The following is a 23,461-nucleotide window of genomic DNA, read 5'->3' as shown; positions in this document are numbered from 1 at the left end:
ACCCTAGCAGCTAGGGCCTAGCTGGAATTACAGACTAGAGAGATCAGGTTCCCTGGAGAAAATGGATGCTTTGAAGGGTGGACTCTGTGGCACGCCACTGAGGTCCCTATCCTCCCTAGGCTCCACTCCCAAAACTCCGAGGCTTGCCAGCTCCGGTTTGAGAAATACCTGGAGATAATGAGGGTGGAGCTTACAAGATAATATTTCCCTCTTCTATTTTATGCTCACAACTACCCTGCTGCAGAATAGATGACTAGCCCAAGATCACTTGGTGAGTTTCTATGGCACAGTGGGAATTTGAACCTGGGTTTCCCAGACATTCTGTCACTGTAACCAGGACACCAGCCTGACTCATATCTTTTTCAAGTAACACAGAATATAAGACTTTTGCACCCCATTATAGCCCATCTGAGAAGCCCCGTGGCACAGAGTGGCAAGCTGCAGTATTGCAGTCCAAGCTCTGCTCACGACCTGAGTTCAATCCCGGCGGAAGCTGGGCTCAGGTAACTGGCTCAGGGTCGACTCAGCCTTCCATCCTTCCGAGGTCAGTAAAATGAGTACCCAGCTTGCTTGGGGGAAAGTGTAGATGACTGGGGAAGGCAATGGCAAACCACCCCATAAAAAGTCTGCCGTGGAAACATGATGCGATGTCACTCCAGAGTGCTTGCTTGCACAGAGGACTACCTTTTCCTTTATAGTCTGTCCAGTTGGGGGCTCCCTATGCATACACACACTTGCTCACGTTACGCAATTTCCCCTCTTCCTTCTTGCAAAAATTATGGAAACTGTCTCTCTCACTGACACATCTTTTATCCATTCCACAGCTCCCTTTGCCATTCAGCCAACTGGCTACACTTTGGCTTCTGTAACCTCAATTTTGGACCACTCAGCTGTACATGGGACTGCCCTCAAAGACCATTTGGGGGTAGGGTAGGGAGGCTGCTCCACCTTACCTCTGTGTTACAACAGCTATACGGGCTGCCTGCTAATCTCCAAGCTCAGTTCGAAGGGCCGCTTCCTACTTTTAAAGCCCTTTGCAAATCTGGTATCCCCCATCCCATGAACCTCCATGCCAGCTACATTCATCCAGTCTCTCTGCTCCTCTCTGGCTTGTATGATCTTTCTCTGCTGGAGCTTATGCCTTTTCTGTTGCCACGCTTTATCTTGTGGAAGGGCTGGGCAAAGGAAAAAAAGAGCGGGATACATCTTTGCAGATTCTTTGGGAAAGGTATTTGGGGAGGGGCCATGGCTCAGTGGCAGGACAGCTGCTTTGCATGCAGAAGGTCCCAAGGTTCAGTTCACACTGTCTCCAGTTAAAAGAACCAGACAGTAGTACGTGAGGTGAAAGATCTCTGCCGGAGACCCTGGAGAGCTGCTGCCATTCTGAGACTACTGACTGTGATGGACCAAAGGTCTGATTCATTGTAAGGTAGCATGATGTGTTCTTTGCTTTTGAAGCCTTTGGACCATGTTGGTGTTTTTCTATTTAGTTGGTTACTGGCAGTGTAATCCTATGCAGAATTGTTCCAGTCTGCGCCCACTGATTCTCATGCGCCTAGGCTGCTCACACACGTGGGGCAATTCTCTGCTTTGTTCCTGTTGATTTGTTTGTTCCTTCCTGAAGCCATTTCCACCTCCAGCTGGATTCCCCCTTTTAAAATCAGAATATTGCTATAGTGTTATCTACTATAATTTTTTTTTTTGTTCAAATGTCCCAGACACTCAATTTAAAATTCTTGCAGTAGGGTTGAAGAGGGGAGGTCATGCATTCTTCTAAAAATAACTTTTCAATGTTTCAGGCAGAAGCTCTGTTTAATAGGATGCCTTTTAAAATAAACATTTTGTAAATGTTTTCTTGCATACAGCCAGCCTATCTTCAGCTATGCTATGAAGATCTTTGTGCTATGGTGGCAGCTGCTGTTGAGGCAATGCTTTTTTGAATCTGCACAGCCAATCAGAAGCCCTGCGAGGCAAAAGCCTCACCTGGCCCTGCCCACTCTGGCAGGTGCCTGGAACCAGGGATCAGTGGGCATCATGTTGTGGGGGGGGGGCATAGTATATGATTGCTGGTTGACTTTACTTCAGGATTCCTTTGTTTGACCAGCACTGATGCTAGCTAGTGTATGTGTAGGGGAAACAGGCATTAAAGTTTTTAATACAATAAATAAAACATTCCAACAAAAAAGAAAGAGCACACAGCAAGAAAAAAAATCCTCTATCACTGCTTAAAATAAAGAACCTGAAATCTTTTTATTTAACTGTAGAGGCCAACAGACCCAACTTTCGACCTTAAAGAACACAGTTTACAGGCCCTTCTTCAAAAAAGCAACACCAAATATACTTAAAAATAGGATCCCATGAATAATCAAAAGATTCTCCTAAAGGCATTAAGTGGGACGGCAATGCACAAATAGAATACCTACAGGTAAGTTGACGGTGGTTATGGTTTTTTTTGGTCTTGCATAGAGAATGGGCTGTCAGCAGCAAAATACTTTTAAAAACATATTCATTATCATCAGAAGCAGTGCAAGAATTCTAGGCACTTGTTCAGTTCTATAAGCATACATGCCCTGGATGTGCATTCTTTTGAAAACAACAACCGTAAATCAGACATTTGGACCAAGCCTTGAAAGTCCAAAGCGGCAATGCAGGCACAAAGGTTTCTGTTGAAAGGTTAGTTCAGTATGTCATTGCTTCGGTTCCTGAGTCAACTATCAGCATTTAGTGGTAAGAGGAACGGCAGAGTGGCCATTTCTAAGAACAGGATCTTGAGTGCCTCACTTCCTGTGGGCTGTACAGAAGAGAGACATCCGCCTGGAAAACTACGGCCAACACACAAACTGGCAAAAGGACTTAGCTGAATACAGAATGTGTAGTAAGCCCTCATGTACTCTCTACAGGAAGAGGAAGTGAGTTCAATTCCAGCCGCTGACATTTTACTGATGGCTGTTTTGGTGGTAACCATTGCTTTGTATGCTGGGAAAAGGTAGCTGCATAATGGTTTGGCAAGTTTAGAGCCCTTGATGCAGCCAGCATCTTGGAGAAGAACTGAAATCCCAAGCACACTTCCTTGGAGTTAAATCCTACTGAAATCAATGGGACCACTTCTAAGACAGACTGCAATCCTAAGAACGCTTGCCCAGGAGTACGGCCCATGGAATAAAATGGGACTTGCATCTGGCTAGGCCTGTTTAGAATTGCTCCCAAAATGAACTTCAAATCAGTTAGGATGAAAAGAGGGTTATGTGAATTTTCTCAAACACACACTAGACAGAGCCTAACCCTTTCTAAAAGTATTTTGCAAAGTCTCTCTCTCTCCCCCTCTGAAAATCTTCGAGCTTCCTCCTCCCCTGCTTGCCATCTTTTTTCTTCCCCTGCTGACACCGTTGTTTAAACCGCTGAACGTGTCCTCTTGAAATGAGTGGGAGTCATAGCAGAGCATGGTGGGTGTGATTGATGACTCTGATGCAGTGCAACAGGGCGAGATGCAGGAGAACTTTCTGACGAGGAGTGCCTGTAGGGTAACTGTTAGCGGCTTGTCACTGTTCGCGGCAAATCTGTCAGCTGTCTTCCTTTTCCCTGTTCCTTGCAAATATATGAAAGCTGGACAGAGAAGAGGCTGCCTGCGGAAACTGAACTGGCCACAAGGGCCTTTCTCAAAGCAGCCCTGCCAAGAAACTATTTACAGACAAGGGCTGTAGCACTTGCAAAGTGTCTTTTGGTGATATGAGACGTATGCACCTGTGAAATCACTGGTGATTCCAGGAACAAAACCTTAACTTAGAACTGTGATCCAGACAAAATCTATTCCCCCCCCCCACTTTTGTCCTTCTTCTCTCAGTTCCTGTCAACCTCATGGCTATTTTCCACCCCACAGGGACCCAAACTAGCTCATAGCATCATTCTTTGTTCTATTTTATTCTCACAATGATAACCCTGCAAGGTAGGCTAGGCTGAAAGAGTGTGACTCACGCAAGGTCACACACCGAGCTTTCATGGCAAAGCAGGGATTTGAACCTGGGCTCCAGTCTGGCACTGTAGCCACTACAAAACACTAGAAGGTCCGCCCTTCCAAGCACTACAGCTCTACCTCTCTCGTACAACCTGCATGAAGATGGAGGCTGGGAAGGCTGTGCCGGTTCATGATTGTACGATAAGGGTTGTTGAAACGTTTCTACCGTTTCCATAGCTAGACAAGAACCACACTACAAGCACTCTCTTATGCTAGAGAGATTTCAGCTGTTTAGAAACAGTGAGGAAGCCAAATCAGCATCTACAGTGAAAGGCACAGGGGAAGAAAAATAGCTCCTCCTTTTGAAAATAACCTATAGCGCAATTCATGCTGTAGAAGGATGCAATTAAGATAACCTATCCTTTCACACAGCAAGCAAAAGCACTGCGTTCATTTAATTAATATGTCGCAAGATGGAAAGAAGGAAGGAAGCAATTGATGCTGTGGTGCCAAGAAGCAGGTTTCACACCTCCGCATCCCTGGCCTGGCACATTTAGACAGTGGCAAACCCCACAGAAATTGTCCTGTCCAAACATACAAAGAAACAGAACCAGGGCACTGTTCCTCGTGGATCATTCTGTCAGTGGGCTGCAGCTTAGTCTAAGCCGTGGCAGTAGACATGGTCGTCGTACACTTGCTTGTTGGATTCGTCGAAGCTCTCCTCGCAATACGGGCAGTTGAGAATGTGGCTCCGCACGTGGTCCGAATACTGCTCTTCGAGATGAGGAAGGAAGATTTCATTGCATATCGGACATGTTTTCAGGGAGACCTGAAGAGAGAATGTTAAAGCAGAGGGTGGAAGGAGGGAACACAGAAAGAAAAGAAAAAGCACCCACGTTTTAGCACTGCAAATCGCATCTATTTGTGGTGCAGCAAATGAGAAGGGTGGCATTTATATATTTAGGCACATCATGGATTTGCCTGGGTATAGGAAATCTATAGGGAAGAGACAGGACAGTAAGGGCCACACGACAAGAGACTAAGGTTCACAGTGCCCATAAGCAGAACTTACAGGGCTGGTTGATCCAAGTGGGCAGCCGTGTTGGTCTGAAGCAGTAGAACAAAGTAGGAGTCCGGTAGCACCTTTGAGACCAACAAAGTTTTATTCAGAATGGAAGCTTTCGTATGCGTGTATACTTCTTCAGATGAGGGGATGCAAGACCAAATGGTCTTCCAATTTATTATACTATTTTGCCATTTGATTCTAACTTTGTATCAGTTTACACTCTTAACCCACCAGCTGTATGTATTTCAGCTCACTGTACCCCATCCCCTCATCTGAAGAAGTATGCATGCATATGAAAGCTTACATTGGTTGGAATTAAAGGTGATACTTGACTCCTACTTTGTTTTACAGGGCTGGTTTCACTGTTAATCTCCCAGAAAGGCTTGAAGGTTGGCTCTGCCTTCATTGCCGTTGGGATGTAGTCTCAGAGCCTGGTGGCAGCTATCTTTTTGACCTACAGGGAGGGCTTAGCTTCCCTGCAGGACTTTGATAACTTTTGTTCCCTGATCCCTAAACTGGTACCAGCAGTTTGAATGGGAGTTTGGGCCTCTGGTAATCCAGGGCAGGAGGGCAGGGAGCTTGTTCCTGTGGGCAGCAGAAGATAGGACTCACAATAACGAGTTTCAATTAAGGCCAGGAAGGTTCCAACTGGATATTAGGGGGGGAAAACTTTTTTACAGCACAAGTTGTTCAACAGTGGAATCAGCTACCTAGGGAGGTGCTGAGCTCCCTCTCATTGGCAAATTTTAAGCAGCAGCTGGACAAACACTTATCAGGGATGCTCTCGACTGATCTTGCATTGAGCTTGGGGTTGGACTAGATGGCCTACATGGCCCCTTCCAACTCTGTGATTCTATGGTTCTCAGTGCCCTGTTGTTGGCAATCCAGAGGAACCGGTTGCCATTGTGTGAGATAGGATGCTGGACTAGATGGAACATTGGTCTGATCCAGCAGGGGTCTTCTTATTTTCTTTTCAGGGAAGATCTCGACCTCTATTAACTGTTGTTGGCCCTCCAGAGGAACTGGTTGGCCACTGTGTGATGCCGGGCTAGATGAACCATTGGTCTGATCCAACAGGGCTCTTCTTATTTTCTTATCAGGGAAGACCTTGGCCTCTGTGCCCTATTGTTGGCAGTCCAGAGGAACTGTTTAGCCATGGTGTGAGACAGGATGCTGGACTAGATGAACCACTGGTCTGATCCAGCAGGGCTCTTCTTATGTTCTTATTAGCACAATTTAAAAAAAACCCCGAAATATTTCATCTTTTTGGAATCCAACAATGCAATTACAGCTCTTTCCCAGAAGCCCACAGAATACTAACTTACCAAATCTGGATCAGGACGCTCTAGGGTGCCTGCAAAACAAAGAGTGCATCATAACCACGGCAAGAAAATATCGCAAACCAATCTTTAATTTGTATTCTGTACAGGGCACTAAGGAATCCTGTGATGGTGAAAAAGTTTACAACTATGACTGGCTCATCACGGAAGGGTTAGCATAGATTAAGGTCCTCTTGGTTGACACTGGCTGAGCTGGTTTCTGCTAAAAGCAAGTGCATGCAAAAGGTCCCAGGTTCAATCCCCAGAATATCCAGCAGGTACGGAGAAACACCGTTTTGCACCTGAGACCATGGACAGTCACTACAGGTCAAATTGGATTAAGCTGACTAGTGCTGAGCTTCAGATAGCTGAGCTGCATTTGCTTTGATCCCAGAGAGATAAATGCTATGCAAAAAAAATCCCACTGAAGCACAGAAAGGAAAATCAGGAGCCCAGCATGCCAGCAATCCAGAAGAGAACGGTTGATACAAAAGCAGGAAAGAAGAGAAGGCCAGAGATATGTCATAAGAACATAAGAGAAGCCATGTTGGATCAGGCCAATGGCTCATCCAGTCTGACACTCTGCGTCACACAGTGGCCAAAAAAAACCCCAGGCACCATCAGGAGGTCCATCAGTGGGGCCAGAAGCCCTCCCACTGTGCCCCAAACACAAGAATACAGAGCATCATTGCCCCAGAAAGAGTTCCAACAATACGCTGTGGCTAATAGCCACTGATGGACCCCTGCTCCATATGTTTATCCAGTCCCCTCTTGAAGCTGTCTGTGCTTGCAGCCACTACCACCTGTGGCAGTGAATTCCATGTGTTAATCACCCTTTGGGTGAAGAAGTACTTCCTTTTATCAGTTCTAACCCAACTGCTCAGCAATTTCATTGAATATCCATGAGTTCTCGTACTGTGAGAAAGAGAGAAAAGTACTTCTTTCTCTACTTTCTCTATCCCATGCATAATCTTGTAAACCTCTATCATGTCATCCCTCAGTCAATGTTTCTCCAAGCTAAACAGCCCCAAGCGTTTTAACCTGTGACCACACAGAACTTCCTTATATTGCATCACTGGTCTTCCAAGGTCAGAATTGCCTACTCAGACTGGCAGCAGCTCTCCAGGGCTTCAGGCTGGGGTCTTTCACACCAGTGTTCCCTTCTAAGCTGAGTTAGTGTGAGCTAGCTCACAGGTTTTTAACCTCCTGCTCACATATTTTTGTCTTAGCTCAGGAGGATGGCCCAAAGCAAACTAATGTATGCGGCAGTCAAATCGCTCATTCACAACTTTAATGCCAGTAGCTCATGAAACAGAATATTAGTTCAGAAGACTCCACAGCTTAGAGGGAGCATTGTTTCACACTACCTGTGCCTCAATTCTTTTAACTGGAGATGCCAGAGATTGAACCCGGAACCTTCTGCCTGCAATACAGGGGCTCTAATGCTGTGGCTTGACTTAATAAACCCCTGCTTTGATTTCCCTTGTGTGTTTTGAACCTGTGCACCTATCTTTCCACAATGTTTTCTTTCCACGTCCCACCCCTTGAAATGAACTCATTTTTCCATAGTGTTTGCTGATCTATGGTGTAATGCCAGCAACAAAACGGTGGGATGCCAGCTACAAAAATGACCATGAAAAGAAAGATTGATGGGAGTCCAGAAAAGAAGAAAAAAGGAAGCAAGTACAGAGCATGTCAGCATTTCCCTGAGCCAGAGGGGAAAGAAAACTGGGAGGCAGAAATACACAAGGCCAGCAGCTGCAGAGAAGGCAAATGTTCACACAGATAGCTCCGGATGGGAAGTCGCCTGATGGGCAAAACAGTTGCCTCAGCAACAATCCTAGGCCACAGAAGGACAAGCATGAGCTGCCATCTCTGCAAGAAGACAGAATGGGAATACCCTCCCTAAACCTTCAGCTTGTGGAAATAAATGATACAAAGTTTTTTTACATTCCAAGAACTTAACGAGCTGGTCTTTCAGAACAGACTGCTCCCATTCCCTTCAATGGCGGTTCTGGTGGCAGAGTTTCTAGCAGGATTTGTTTGTTTAGAGCATTTGTATCATCCCCCCCCTTCCAACCAAGGAGGGAGTGGCCCACATGGCTTTCCTGTCCTCCAGTTTACCCTCACAAGTCTGTGGAGAAGGCCAGGCAGAGAAAGAGGAGAATGCTGTAAGCCTCTTTGGGTCCTCACTGAGGTCAAAGACAGTGTATAAATGAAGAAAATAAAACAAATATCCATGCCGGTATTTCACCAAGAATGTTTTCACTCTCTCAAGAAACTACCACGGAAAAGTGAAGTTCATTTGTTTATTTCATTTGGACTTTGCCTTTCTCCACAGCCTAAAGCAGCTTACGTTGTATTCCTCGCCTCCATTTTATCCTCACAAGTTCAACAGTGAGGTGGGTTAGGCTGAGAGCGTGTGACTGGCCCAAGGTCACCCAGCCACCTTCCATGGCAGAGTGCAGGTTCAAATCTGGGTCTCCCAGATCCTAGTTCAACAGCCAGCGTGGTTTAGTGGTTGAGTGTCAGACTAAGATCCAGGAGGCCCAGGTTCAAATCCCAACTCTGCCCTGGAAGCACACTAGATAGCAACTAAGCCAGTCACGCACACATACACATTCTCTTTCTCTCTCTGTGCCAAGTCTACCTCACAGGGTTGTAAAACGGTGGAGGGGAATATGATGTTGTAAGCCATTCTGGGAACCCAACTGAGGAGAAAGTTGGGGCATAAATGTTTTAATAAATGCTGGTCTTCCTGGTCCTAGAGGGAGTGGGTGTGTAAGTTGTTCAGTGTCACGGAGCGTACTTCTTGGGCACCGCTGGGATTTTAGGCCGACACTAACCACTAAACTACACTAGGAGAGCCAGTTTGGTGTAGTGGTTAAGTGTGCAGACTCTTATCTGGGAGAACCGGGTTTGATTCCCCACTCCTCCACTTGCACCTGCTAGAATGGCCTTGGGTCAGCCATAGCTCTGGCAGAGGTTGTCCTTGAAAGGGCAGCTGCTGTGAGAGCCCTCTCCAGCCCCACCCACCTCACAGGGTGTCTGTTGTGGGGGAGGAAGGTAAAGGAGATTGTGAGCCGCTCTGAGACTCTTCGGAGTGGAGGGCGGGATATAAATCCAATATCTTCTTCTTACACTGCCCCCTAGTCTTTACATACTATCCAGATCTTTACATATGCTGGCGATGTTTTTAAAAACACCACAGATGCTCTTTGAGTTAGAATAAAAGGCTGGGTCCAAGTTTACTGAAAAGTTGACCAGCCATATTCCGGTACATACCAGAACATGGGAGTGACCACAGGGTGGCGCCATTGACTTTAACACAAATTCAACCACCCACCCCACCCCCTCCACAATTAGGTTCACCCTCTCCCAGCAGGCCTTAAGTGCTCCAAACAGAAGAAGGCAATCTCCAATTTCCAAAGGGTACAGTCTTGGGTAGTGGTTAGAGTGATAAACTAGGATCTGGGGAACCCAGGAGCAAGTTCTCACTCTACCGTGGAAGCTAGCTGGGTGACCATGGGTCAGTCACGCAGCCTAACCTACCTCACAGGATTGTTGGAAGAGAGGAGAATGCTATAAGCCTCTGGATCCCCACTGAGGTCAAAGGTGGTGCATAAATGAAGTAAACAATATCCATGCCAGTATTTCACCAGGAATGTTTCAATTCTCCCGCAAGAAGCTTCCCAGTCAAAAACCACACACAGAGCTGATGCCAAAGGTGCTGAACGCAACAGGGACTGGGGATTATGGTTGCCAGAATCCAGATGGGGACTAGAGCTCTTCTGGGATTACAATGGATCTCCAGACAGAAGATCGGTTTGCCTGGAGAAACGGCAGCATTGGATGATGGCTTCTATGGCATCATACCCTGTTGAGGTCTCTCTCTTCTCCAAACCGTGCTGTCCCCAGCATCTACTTGGAATGTCATGAGAAACTGGGCCTTCTGACTTCCTTTTGGAATTAGTTTTGTAATTAGAGCCAGTTTGGTGTAGTGGTTAAGTGTGTGGACTCTTATCTGGGAGAAATGGGTTTGATTCCCCACTTCTCCACTTACAGCTGCTGGAATGGCCTTGGGTCAGCCATAGCTCTGGCAGAGCTTGTCCTTGAAAGGGCAGCTGCTGTAAGAGCTCTCTCAGCCTCACCTACCCTCACAGGGTGTCTGTTGTCCGGAGAGAAAATGTAGGAGATTGTGAGCCGCTCTGAGTCTCTGATTGAGAGAGAAGGGCGGGGTATAAATCTACAGTCTTCTTCCCTCCTTCCCTCCCCCCTTTCTACAGTATGTAGCCGTGAGTATAAATCTCTCAGCCCACTGAATGCGCCAACAAACTGTATCTGATGACAGTTATACCATCATAAAGTTGACGGTTATTTAAGGCACCACAAGACTCCACTAAAAATCAAGGCCTTCCATCTACAAGCCTTGGACAGCTGCCTGAGCTTCCGTAAGCTAGTACTGGCCAGGTGCGATGTCGCCACCTGTTCAGCTACTAGGTAATTACGATATAACTTTCCAACGCAAGCAAATATGCGCAGGCTTCAACAGGGACCTGACGAAGAGAGTAAAACACGTACATTTGTATAATGGAAAAGAGTCCAGTAGCACCTTTAGGACTGACAATTTTTACTGTAGCATAAGCTTTCGAGAAACACACGGATTGTGCATTCTGCCTTTTCTTGCTCATGACATTTGCAACTGCTTTGGTTTTACATGGCATTCACGTCCTGCATCCACTCCCCACTCCCCTTACCACCTCTATATCTCTGGCCAGTTTCAAACTGGAGAGCCAGCTTGGTGTAGTGGTTAAGTGAGCGGACTCTTATCTGGGAGAACCGGGTTCGATTCCCCACTCCTCCACTTGCAGCTGCTGGAACGGCCTTGGATCAGCCATAGCTCTAGCAGAGGTTGTCCTTGAAAGGGCAGCTGCTGTGAGAGCCCTCTCCAGCCCCACCCACCTCACAGGGTATCTGTTGTGGGGGAGGAAGGTAAAGGAGATTGTGAGCCGCTCTGAGACTCTTCGGAGTGGAAGGTGGGATATAAAGCCAATATCTTCTTCTTCTTCTACATACCCTCCATGCATCTGACGAAGAGAGTCTTCAAGGTGCTACTGGGCTCTTTACTATTTTGCAGCAACAGACTAACACAGCTAATTCCTCTGGATACATTTGTATGTTGTCCATGGGCCAAAGAGCTGTGAACCGAGTTCTGGGCGTGCCCAAAACATGACTTGGAACTTGTACTGCGTTGCTGACATGGACAGCTCAGTAATGGGTTGCGGGGGCCAAGAAATGTTAACGGAAAGCTGGGGTCCCCAGCTCAGTGCCTGCTGACCCTTTTCCTGATGTCCACTAAGTGTTTTCAGAAAGTGGGTGCAGCCAGGGAGGGCTCTTGCCTGGTCTTGCCTAGAAGAGCTTCTGTTTGGCTACTGAAGATCTGCTGGCGGTGCAGATGTATAAAGTTGCTTTGGTGCCAGCTACCAGCATACTGCTAGTTCTTTTCTTTCTCTCCTGTCTTCCAGTGCATTGTTTAAATCTCTTCTTCCCTGCACTTGGCTTTCGTGTGTGTGTGTGTGTAGCTGGATTTGCCTCCCAGGATAGGCATTTTGTGGTTGGGCCCAGCCCTCTGTGCCAGAACCCCCAAAGTTCCCACGTGCTCAGAAAGGCTCAGGACCCTGATCAAAAGAATGCACTAACCTCCTGTCATTTTAATCCCTTCCCTTGAGGCCTTGCTGCATTACCACTGCTGCTCGAGTCCTGGCCTGAGCGCACATTCCTGCAATAGGTCTGCAGACTTCCAGCGTTGTTGCGCCCCACCCCCTCCCCGGAGTGCTGTAAGTGTCTGTCAGATATCCATATTCACGGACAGATCAATTTTTCCATTGTATTCTTTCCTACCATTCATTTCCGCTGAATAGCCCCTCACTTTTTATTTGAAGGAAGGCTTTGGCGTGCTGCTTTCAATCAGAAGAGCATGATGCTCCAGCTGAGAAGGGACATCCATCTCTGCTAATGGCTTGCTCTCCTTTGTTTCTTCTAAATAGAAGGTTAGCTATGCCTTAGATTCTTTACTCTACCCGTTTTGGAGAGCATACCATGACCTTGCCCTCTAGGTTCGTCCCCCACCACATCGCACCCCCAATTTGCTGCAGTTTTTCCCAAACCTGGTCTGGTATGATGGCTTTGGTTAAGATCTCAGTCAAAGAACGTTTGGATGCAACATGGGAAGGGATGCATGTTTGCAAGCCCTGCACACATTGGCATAATTTACTTTGTATAAGCCCCCACGGTTGCTATCCCTGCCCCCCACTGAAGGTCTTTTCCAGATTTTGAAATAGCAAGATTATTATATTATTATAACAGACTATGGCAACAATGTACTGGTTCCCAGTTTCTTTTTGAAGTCAAGCTCTAGCCTTTTTTCTTGTGGAGTTACAAGGAAGAAGGTGTAGACTACACAGTTCCCCTTATAGCTCTGCAAGGAAAAGAGCTAAAGACGATGAATGAAATTCAAGCAGGGAAGTAATAGATCATGGCAGTGGATCACTGTAACACTATAGCAAACTAGCTATTACCCTTTTACCAAAAAAAAGAATAAGCCCCCCAGAGAGTCCTCCAGTGGCATGAATGGAAATGGCAACCACAGAAGGCTAAGACTAGGGAGGTGTAAAGAAAACCTCTGTTTGGATGCTCCACCGCTACTGTGAATGGCTTGGGTTTTGTGTTCGCCATGAAATTAACCTGGAGAATCATCTCCTTATGCAAACAGACCTCTTGGGTTGCCTTCAGTGCACTATTTTTGCCTCTCTTATTTCTGGCTGTTCAGTTCCACTGCAGAAAACGCCTGAACTGCTATGTCCAACCTCCCATGGGTCAAGAGGACTAATCCAAAATCCCTGGCTCAAGAGCACTGATTAAATGTTTTAAAAGTGGGAGATTCCATTCATATGCTTTCATCTCCGGAAGCTTCCCGTGAGAAGGCTGAAGTATACTCACCACAATATGGGTTCCCAAACACAAGAGCAGCATTTTCTGATGACTGAGCGAGGGCCCAAGCAGGTACGGATTCGTTGCGGCATGTCATTGGAGTATCATTCTGCAGAGAAAGGAAGGGCAGAAGGAAAAAAGCCAAGCTTTTCAGAGCTGCACGCAACAGGAATCAAAACAGGAATCTCCAAATATACTGAGGAAATAATGGCAAACCCTTTATTCACTTCTCCAAGCCAGCCCGTGACTTGGAAAATGTATTTAAAGTTAAAGATGCTTTCTTTCTACCTCTCCCTCCCCCCATCTATTTGCCTTTCTTCCTTCAAACATCTGACATTTATTCTTTGTGGCTCTTAAGTTAAGCAAGTATGTCCACCCATTTTATGCCATTTTGCCTGGACTTAATAAAAGACAATGTGTGTGCACTGTCTCACCCCCCCTTTTAGAGCAATATAACTTCCTTGGATTCTTAATATGTCCCTCTAGTGTCCCTATCCAGAGTGCAAGATGTCAGCTTAAAGTGAGAAACCACATAGTATTTCCAAATTCAATTGTTTCATATTTCTGTAAAGTCTAATGGTTGAACGAATGAATTTATTATTAGTCATTTGACCATCCATGTACATAAAAATTCATATATATGCAGTTAAAAAAACAACCCAACACAGAATAGGCTGAGTTCAAATCCAAACTCAAACCTGAAGCTAATTAAAATACAATTTCAGTAAACCTCATTATCAGCACACAAAATCTAACAACTTGATAGGTGATTTTTGCATTCATAGCAGATAAAAAGTAGCCTAACCTGGGTTTTATTTGTGATCCCTGGCATCTTGCCCAACAATGGAGTAATAATCTCCAAATGGACCGCTCCAATAGTTAAGAAGAAGAAGAAGAAGAAGATATTGGATTTATATCCCGCCCTCCACTCCGAAGAGTCTCAGAGCGGCTCACAATCTCCTTTACCTTCCTCCCCCACAACAGACACCCTGTGAGGTGGGTGGGGCTGGAGAGGGCTCTCACAGCAGCTGCCCTTTCAAGGACAACCTCTACCAGAGCTGTGGCTGACCCAAGGCCATTCCAGCAGGTGCAAGTGGAGGAGTGGGGAATCAAACCCGGTTCTCCCAGATAAGAGTCCGCACACTTAACCACTACACCAAACCGGCTCTCCAATGTATTGTCTTTTCTTGCTGCCTGATTATTGTTGAACCTATGCCTACTTATATTTATTTATTTATTTATAACCTCACTTTCTCCCTAATCTGGACCCAAAGTGGCTTGCTTGTCCCTCCCCCTTTATTTTATCCTTGCAACCAGGGCTTTTTTTTTTATAGCAGGAGCTCCTTTGCATATAAGGCCACACACCCCTGATGTAACCAGTCCTCCTGAAGCTTACAGTAGGCCCTATAAGAAGAGCCCTGTAGGTTCTTGGGAGGACTGGCTACATCAGGGGTGTGTGGCCTAACATGCAAAGGAGCTCCTGCTACAAAAAAAAAAAACCCTGCTTGCCACAAACAACCCTGTGAGGCAGGCTAGGCTGAGAGCGGGTAACGAGCCCAATGTCATCCAGTCAGCTTCCAGGGCAGAGTGGGGACTTTCTGCATGCCACACAAGGGGGCTGCCACAGGGGTCACAGCCCCTGTCCAAGGCCAAGGAAAATGGCAGAGATAAAAAGAGCCTCCCCTCCCCCCCCAAAAAAAATCTATGAGACCAGATTAAACAAGGAGTGGGATGAATTAAAAGGAGGCTTGTGGAAGTCTTCCCAGCCCTAAAGTGAAGTGCTGCAACTTAAAAAAAACCCCAACATTCCCAGTCGGAATACCTCTGCAAATACAATTCCCATAAAAGGACGAGAAACAACAGACATCTGGATGAGCAGCACATGCCTATGCATGGCTTCACTGGATATGGCACACTGCTGCCCCCACACTGAGAAGTGGAAATCTGCAGCATGGCTGCATGCAAGCTGACGTTCAAATAAGGCTGCTTCCAGGTGGAGACGAATCTGGCACTGTGACTGCAAAGGCATTGGCCACGGCAGCGGAGCGTCCATAAGGGAAGGAATTCTCCGTTCCCAGATTTGTTCATGCAACTGTCACTTCCTCCAAGCTGTGCTACCAAAAGGCTTTTAACGCTCTCTTTTCAGATTCAGCAGCAACTGTTTCATTATAATGCAATGATGCCATAGTGATGTGGCCACCACCAATTTTTTTTTCCAAAGCCAGCAGAAAGCCAGCTGGTGGCAACTGGGAGCTGGAGAAGGAATGACTGGCCCATGGAGAAGTGTGAGTGGGAAGGTGGGGAAATCCGCACCTCCTCTTCCACGTGACAGGCAAACCACTTTGTCTGAGTGATATGTTTCCCAAAGGATTGCACCCAGAGCTTTTTTTTGTAGAAAAAGCCCAGCAGGAACTCACATATTAGGCCACACACCCCGACACCAAGCCAGCCAGAATTGTGTTCCTGCTAAAAAAAATGAGGAGTCCGATCTGCTTACACTTGAAATTTTCTGCACAAGCACTTTTTCATGACAAGGCTTGAAGCACTTTATTCACTGAGGGAACTCTGACGTTCTTTGATCATCTTGGACATTCTTTGAAGTATCAAGATGGACTTTTGTATTCTCTCAGCCCGACCTTCCTCCAAGGGTGGTCCTAGGGCATGCAGCACCCCAGGCAAGCCTGCTGCCTTCACCCTTCTTCCCCCACCCCCTCAGGGGGCATGTGCAGTAAAGTAGGGCTCGCTGCAGAGAAGTTGTGCGTTGGCCAGCTGGCTTTGCCTCCTGGTTCCGGAGGAGGGCGACAGCCGGGGCAACTGCCGAGAGCACTGGGAGCGGTGGTAGGACCCGAGTTGGCGCCCCATCCCAGCATGGTGCCCTAGGCAAATGCCTAATTTGCCTAATTTGCCTAGTGGCAGGGCCGCCTCTGCCTTCCTCACAGGGTGTCTGTTGTGGCAAGGGGAAGGAGATTGTAAGCCGCTCTGAGACTCCAAGCGAAGGGTGGGGTATAAATGCAAATTCTTATCTTCTACTACTCTGTGCACTTGAAGATTTTGTTCCAGATATTCTGAGGAACTCTGTTGCTTTTCCACAGATCCAAAAAAACACAGAATGGTGGGCTGAGTCAACAGCTTAAGTTTAGCGCCTACAACAGGAATGACAGGCAGCAGAAGAGGTTTCTATCTTAGGCTTGACTGATTTTGTGTGACTCTGGGTACAGTGTGGACAGTAGATTTATCCACAATATGTCTAATTTAGAGAGAGCGGAATGATGCACTGCTCAGATCTGGGAGATTCAGGCTGGAAAAAAATCCTCATTCTGCCATGGACGCTCTCTGAGTGACCTTGGATCAGGCCCCCTTTCTTAGCCTACCCTTCCTCACAAGGTTGTTGTGCAGATACAATGGAGGGAAAACAATGCCGCGAGCTGCTTGGGGTCTCTATCAGGGAGGAATGTGATGTGCAAACAATAGTTACCTGTCTACAGACAACACATGGTAACGAGCTATCTTTGCAGAGGAAGCTTGCCATTAAGGGTCTTGCTGAGAAACTTCCGCTGACGTCCCAGCCTGATGAGGCTGCCGTGCATAGCCAGACCAGCAGTCAACCCAGCCCCCCTACACTAACACGAAGCAACTCTCCAAATTCGCAGGCTCCCTTGGGATCTTGCGCTGGTGGCAATGTGTTAGGAAATTGCACCATTATGCATGCCAATAGATCATGCTCTGCTAACGAGCTGAGACCCCTCTCCCCAATCACCCCACGATCCCCCAGAACCCAGCTGGCAAAAAGCCACTGTTCTAGAATAGGGTTAAAGCCCATGCACAGCAGCCCTCGTGGAAGCACTCAAATTACTCCTTGCAGTCTGCTAATGCTAAATGGCTGTTTCCCTATCATCTTTTCTGGCGCCACTAGAGGCAGCATAAAGTGTTCCTTTTGACATAATTTCTAAAAAAATCCTGCAAGCCGTGCCTGTTCTACATTCTTTTGCTCCCTACACACGCTGTTTTGTTAAAAAATCATAATCATGACCAATGTTCCCTTTAAGCTGCAGAGCCTTGTGAGCAAAAATTCTAAGGGGAGGGACAGTGGCTCAGTGGTAGAGCATCTGCTTGGTAAGCAGAAGGTCCCAGGTTCAATCCCCGGCATCTCCAAATAAAAAGGGTCTAAGCAAATAGGCGTGAAAAACCTCAGCTTGAGACCCTGGAGAGCTGCTGCCAGTCTGACTAGACAATACTGACTTTGATGGACTGAGGGTCTGATTCAGTATAAGGCAGCTTCATATATTCATATGTACTTTGTGAGCTACTGGCATTAAAGTTGTGAGCTACTGCATAAATTAGTGTGCTCTGGGATCATCCTTCTTGAGCTAAGACAAAAATGTGTGAGCTGGAGGCTAAAAATCTGTGAGCTAGCTCATGCTAGCTCAGCTTAGAGGGAGCACTGATCATGACCTTGTGTGTTGCTGCAGGCCTTTGAGTGCGGCAGTGCAACTGTGCAGAGTACGGTTTCTTCTCCCCTACCACTGGATCCAACCCATAGCAAGGGGAGAGGGAAGGGAGGTTTACCTTTCTAAGCAAGGCGGCATGTAACTGCTTATTTTCTTCCTTCATCTCCTCCAAGAGCTTGGCTTTACCGCCATCTGTTTTTTTGAGCTTTTCTAATTCCTTCTTTACTTTCTGCGCTTGGGACTGAAAGAGAAGGAGAGACACATGTGGCTTCCAGAGTGTTAAGGAAATGGTGGGCAGTTAGGTTATATTTCATGGGATTGGAACATTTCTGCTGGTAAACAGAGGGTCTCATTTGGAGTACTGTGTGCAGTTCTGGTCGCTGCACCTCAAAAAGGATATTATAGCATTGGAGAAAGTCCAGAAAAGGGCAACTAGAATGATTAAAGGGCTGGAACACTTTCCCTATGAAGAAAGGTTGAAACGCTTGGGACTCTTTAGCTTGGAGAAACGTCAACTGCGGGGTGACATGATAGAGGTTTACAAGATAATGCATGGGATGGAGAAAGCAGAGAAAGAAGTACTTTTCTCCCTTTCTCACAATACAAGAACTTGTGGGCATTCAATGAAATTGCTGAGCAGACAGGTTAAAACAGATAAAAGGAAGTACTTCTTCACCCAAAGGGTGATTAACATGTGGAATTCACTGCCACAGGAGGTGGCGGCGGCCACAAGCATAGCCACCTTCAAGAGGGGTTTAGATAAAAATATAGAGCAGAGGTCCATCAGTGGCTATTAGCCACAGTGTGTGTGTGTGTGTATGTATATATATAATTTTTTTTTGGCCACTGTGTGATACAGAGTGTTGGACTGGATGGGCCACTGGCCTGATCTAACATGGCTTCTCTTATGTTCTTGTGGGTTCTTCTTTGATTCTGTAAAAAGGTGATGCTGGGGATCATAGGACCTGCATGGATGAAAGCCAGGTGGAATGGAGCCTGTACAAAGGAGGGGAATTGGGTGAGATGGGTGGGAAAGCTGGCTGGATCCAACCCATTATGTTTTGTGACTGTTTCTGGATAAGCAACTATGACATTAGGTTTAGTAACAAATTTAACCTTACAAGCTGAAACTGATGTCAGTTACCAATGACATCCCACAATCAAATTCCTTACATAAGAACGTAAGAGAAGCCATGTTGGATCAGGCCAATGGCCCATCCAGCCCAACACAAAGTGGCCAAAAAACCCAGGTACCTGCTTGTTAATGCTCTGGTATATTTTTTCCCATAATTTTCAAACATTAACCCTCACCCTCCAAGTCCAGAGCAGCAGAAAGGTGCTGAGAGTTCAGTCATTCCCCCAGTTTTTGCAAACTGAAGACTGGATCCATTCTTCTGGCTGGATCAATTATACTGGCCACTATTTCCAGGATAAAAGAGCCACATATTACACAAAATGAGCAAGCTTTCCATTACCCCTGCAGCAACGTGGAGCAAATGCGACTCACTCGGTGAGCCTCTCTTCACATGTCAAAGGTCTCCAGTTTAATCCTCAGTCACTCCAATTAAAAGAATCAGACAGTAGAAGATATGATAGATCCAGAGACCTTGGAGAGCTGCTGCCAGCCCGAGTAGACAATATCAACCTTGATTAACCAATTACTTGACTCAGTAAAAGGCAACTTCACAAGTCATGAACATAAAATAGCCCTCTTGATGAAGCGCTAGAATTCTGGCATCTACCATTTCAAACTGCTTAAGCCTCAAACTCCTTTCACACAAGAGAAAGGGAATTTAAGGCACCCTTACCTTTGATGCAAGAAGTATTTGTAGATGGGAGAACATTCTAAAAATATGATCCCTCCTTACTGCATTTTGAAGTGGTACCATCCAGAATTCTCAGAATTCGTTCCATGTAACATGTAATTCGGTTTAGAGATATTGCAGATATTATTACATTGATACCACTGATATCCCAGCATGCACTTTATTAATCAGTGACCACACAGAAGGCACAGTTCTGAATTTTGATGGCAATTCTGAATATACATAAAATGCCCATCTGTGGCTAGTGGCTCAAGCAAGTGGCCTTGGTGTGTAAATGAGATCAAGCATTGGTAAAAACATTGAGCATATTTAGCCCTATCCACTGAGGCACAATTCCCTTTTTCTCTGCCAATATCTCTGATCCCCATATTCCACCGCCTAGGCTCTCCATTCAAGAGAAAGATGGACAAACAGGATCCAGAAGCAGCCCACCTGAAGCTCATCCACGCAACCCAGGGCAGCTTTCAACTTGTTTTCCAGCTCCTCCTTTTCGGTCAACAGTTTTTGATTCTTTTCTTTCATCCTGTTTGGGAACAGAGAATTCTTGCAGTAGTAGATGCTGGCACATCTGCCCACTTCTTGCCGGCATGCCTGCTAAGAGCCCACATCCGCCGGCTTCCCAGCACCACTTCAAAGCTGCATCTGCCTTTCAGCAGATTCCAAAAAGAGGTGATTCTAAGCTTTCAAGCACAACAGACAAGTCAGCAGCCCTGCCTACCAGCTCAGTTCTGTGCAAACACAAGAAGCAACAGACATGGAGTTTTAGCCCTACCCTGCTAATCTCTCTCTACAGAAAAAAAATATGAAGTCGTGTAATGCCTGGATGACTTCCAAGTTCCAGGGTTGCTAACTCACTTTTCCCAGAGCAACACTGACCACAGACTATGAATGGCAAATCTAAATCAGAGCTTTGAAGAGCTAGGTCTCATTTCTACCTGCATTTCTTCTTTCATCTGCATTAATCAGGGCGGGGGTTGGGGGGTAATATATTCAGATATTTTAATTCCCCTTTGTAGGTGTCTAGTTTATTTTAAATTATTACTGTGCCACTTCTCTCCTGCATTACAGGACTCCAAATTTATGGCAAACATTAAAACCACAATCCAAAGTTTAAAACTATAGACAAGGGATCCCAAACATGGTGCCCGCCAACACCTCTCTCCTGGCACCCACAAAGTGTTTTAAGAAAGTGGATGGGGCCAGGTGGTGCTTTTGCCAAGCAAGGCTTCTGATTGGCAGTGCAGATTTTTTAAAAAATGTTGATTGGGCAGCAGCTGGTTTGGTGTAGTGGTTAAGTGTGCAGACTCTTATCTGGGAAAACTGGGTTTGACATAGACATATCAATAAATGGCAAAGGGCACTAATGGCTTCCAAATATCACTCAGGCCCTCACTCCCAACTTTGTCATGGGCAGGCAGCATGGTGTAGCAGTTAAGAGTCTCAGATTAGGATCTGTGAGACCCAGGTTCAAATCCTCTCTTGAAAGCTTGCTGGTTGACCTTGGACTACACCTACCCTGCCAGCCTAACCTTCCTCACAGGGCTGTTAATAAAACGAAGGAGAGGAGAAATTATATAAAACAGTCCAGTTTGGGTCTCCCTCCCAGAAAAAAAATATTAGGAGAAAGGCAAGATAGGAAACAACTATCTCTGAGCAGGAAGGACAGATGGAACAACCAGAGCTGAATTTATTGATTTGAGGGAGGGAGGGAGGGAGGGAGGGAGGGAGGGAGGGAGGGAGGGAGGGAGGAAGGAAGGAAGGAAGGAAGGAAGGAAGGAAGGAAGGAAGGAAGGAAGGAAGGAAGGAAGGAAGGAAGGAAGGAAGGAAGGAAGGAAGGAAGGAAGGAAGGAAGGAAGGAAGGAAGGAAGGAAGGAAGGAAGGAAGGAAGGAAGGAAGGAAGGACTCACTGGTGTAGTTCTGCCTCCTTGTCACTGTTCTGGACTTCCAGACATGTGATCTCCTCTTGGGCACGTTTTGCTTCTGAACTGAGGGTCTCATTGTCACGGCTTAAATCCTCCACTCTTCTTTTAAGATCCTGAAGAGTCAACAGGATAACAGTGAATCACAGAGGTGACTCATTTTATCATCCAGTTTCTATGGAAAATTCATTCATAAATACACAAATACTCGTACTCTTCTTCCCATTACCACATTTAAAGACTGGGACCAATTCCCCACTAGCCTTGTACTGGTCTCACATTCCTCTTCTCTGTGGGACTTCTGTCTGATTTCACACAAGCTGACATGAGGCTGCGACTTGCTCCACCTCTTTCCCATGGCAAGCAAGATCCTCTGCAAACTGGTTTCTGCTTGTCACGGGAAAGAGGTGGAGTGAGTTGCAGCCCTGCAGCAGCTTGTGTGAAATCCGACAGAAGCCCCACGGAGAAGAAGAGCACGAGACTGGGACAAGGCTAGTGGAGAATTGGTCTGGAAGTTCAATTGTTTAATGTCCCCATTGCCACCAAAACATGACCCTCTGGCAATTTTTGACAGTTACCTGGTTTTCCTCTTGCAGTTGGACATTATTTTTTTTAATGATGGCCAGTTCCTTTTGAGCTGAGCTCATCTCTAAAGCCTGGAGGTCCTGAGCTCTCTGAAGCTCCATGGTTCCACTCTGCAATAAATGGACTTTATCCTCCAGCTCCTTCGCCGTCTCCTGGACACACAAAACAAAGAGGTAGGTAGGAACTGAGAGTAAAGAATATAAAGCAGTGATCTAGGCACATGGTCTGGTCACAACAAAGACTGTGTGCACCGAGATCTTTCCAGAAATAGGAGCGTGAGACCAGGGCAAGGCTAGTGGGGAACTGGTCTAAGTGACAGCATAGTCTTGCTAGTCTTAAAAATTGATTCTTTTCACATCATGGAGAAGAGATGACATTGGATTTATACCCTGCCCTTCACTCAAAGTCTCAGAGAGGCTTACAATCTCCTCCCCTTCCTCTTCCCACAACAGACACCCTGTGAGGTAGATGGAGCCGAGAGAGCTCTGTAAGAACTGCTCTTGAGAGAACAGCTCAGAGAGAACTGTGACTGACCCAAGGTCACCCAACTGGCTGCATGTGAAGGAGCGGGGAATCAAACCCAGTTCTCCCAGATTGGAGTCCGTGCTCCTAATCACTACACCAAACTGGTTCTCATTAGCTCCAAAAGTCTACTTTTATTAATCTCAACTGGTCAGTCCTCTTGCATACATTTGAGATTTGCATAGAAATGCTGTGGACGGTACCTCTTGCATATCACTGGCTTTTGGCTATATTACTCCCTGTCCAATTCCCATCGATGTCTATCTGTCTTGACCAAATGACAATACACTTCATGCATCCACTCTGCAAAAGCTTCTCCACCAATGAAATCTCCAAAATTCCTCTATATTGTTGTTTTTTTCTGCACGGATCATGATGTGCTTTTTTTTAGTGTGACAGCAAGATTGACTTGGAGTTATGATCAATGCTCCCTCTAAGCTGTGGAGTCTTGTGGGCAAAAATTCTACTTACATCCTGAGCTAAGACAAAAGTGAGCCGGAAGCTAAAGAACTGTGAGCTAGCTCACATTAATTTAGCTTAAAGGGAACACTGGTTATGATGGGAGGGGCCATGGTTCAGTGGTAGTGCAGGAGCTTTGCATGCAGAAGGTCCCAACCCCTGGCGTCCCAAGTGAGAAGGATTTAGCAGTAGGTGAAGTGAGACTCTCAAGAGATGCTGTCAGCCAGAGGAGGCAACGCCCATCTTGACAGACAAATGGTCTGAATCGGTATAAAGCAACTAACTGATCATGCGTTCAGGGCTGGGGCTCCATGGCAGAGCATCTGTTTGACATGCAGAAGGTCCCAGAGAGTCAATCTCCATCATCAGTTAAAG

The 23,461-nt window shown here is 46.3% G+C and overlaps 1 protein-coding gene across 1 annotated transcript in view; it reads right to left on the bottom strand.

Moving 5' to 3' along the window:
• Nucleotides 1-2,231: 2,231 nt before the first annotated feature.
• CALCOCO2 (calcium binding and coiled-coil domain 2) overlaps nucleotides 2,232-23,461 on the bottom strand; it is a 34,714-nt gene continuing 13,484 nt past the window's right edge. Inside the window, exons 5-11 of the mRNA XM_060255235.1 lie at nucleotides 22,099-22,257; nucleotides 21,509-21,636; nucleotides 19,986-20,124; nucleotides 17,894-18,016; nucleotides 13,337-13,436; nucleotides 6,344-6,372; nucleotides 2,232-4,781 (exon numbers count right to left, since the gene is read on the bottom strand). Of these exons, the coding sequence (XP_060111218.1) occupies nucleotides 4,608-4,781; nucleotides 6,344-6,372; nucleotides 13,337-13,436; nucleotides 17,894-18,016; nucleotides 19,986-20,124; nucleotides 21,509-21,636; nucleotides 22,099-22,257 (852 nt within the window). The 3' untranslated portion in view covers nucleotides 2,232-4,607. The remainder of the gene's footprint in view (nucleotides 4,782-6,343; nucleotides 6,373-13,336; nucleotides 13,437-17,893; nucleotides 18,017-19,985; nucleotides 20,125-21,508; nucleotides 21,637-22,098; nucleotides 22,258-23,461) is intronic.

The sequence above is a fragment of the Heteronotia binoei genome, chromosome 15 (genome assembly GCF_032191835.1).
Source record: "Heteronotia binoei isolate CCM8104 ecotype False Entrance Well chromosome 15, APGP_CSIRO_Hbin_v1, whole genome shotgun sequence".
Taxonomy (NCBI): Eukaryota; Metazoa; Chordata; class Lepidosauria; order Squamata; family Gekkonidae; genus Heteronotia; species Heteronotia binoei.
This window is presented reverse-complemented; position numbering and strand designations above follow the sequence as displayed.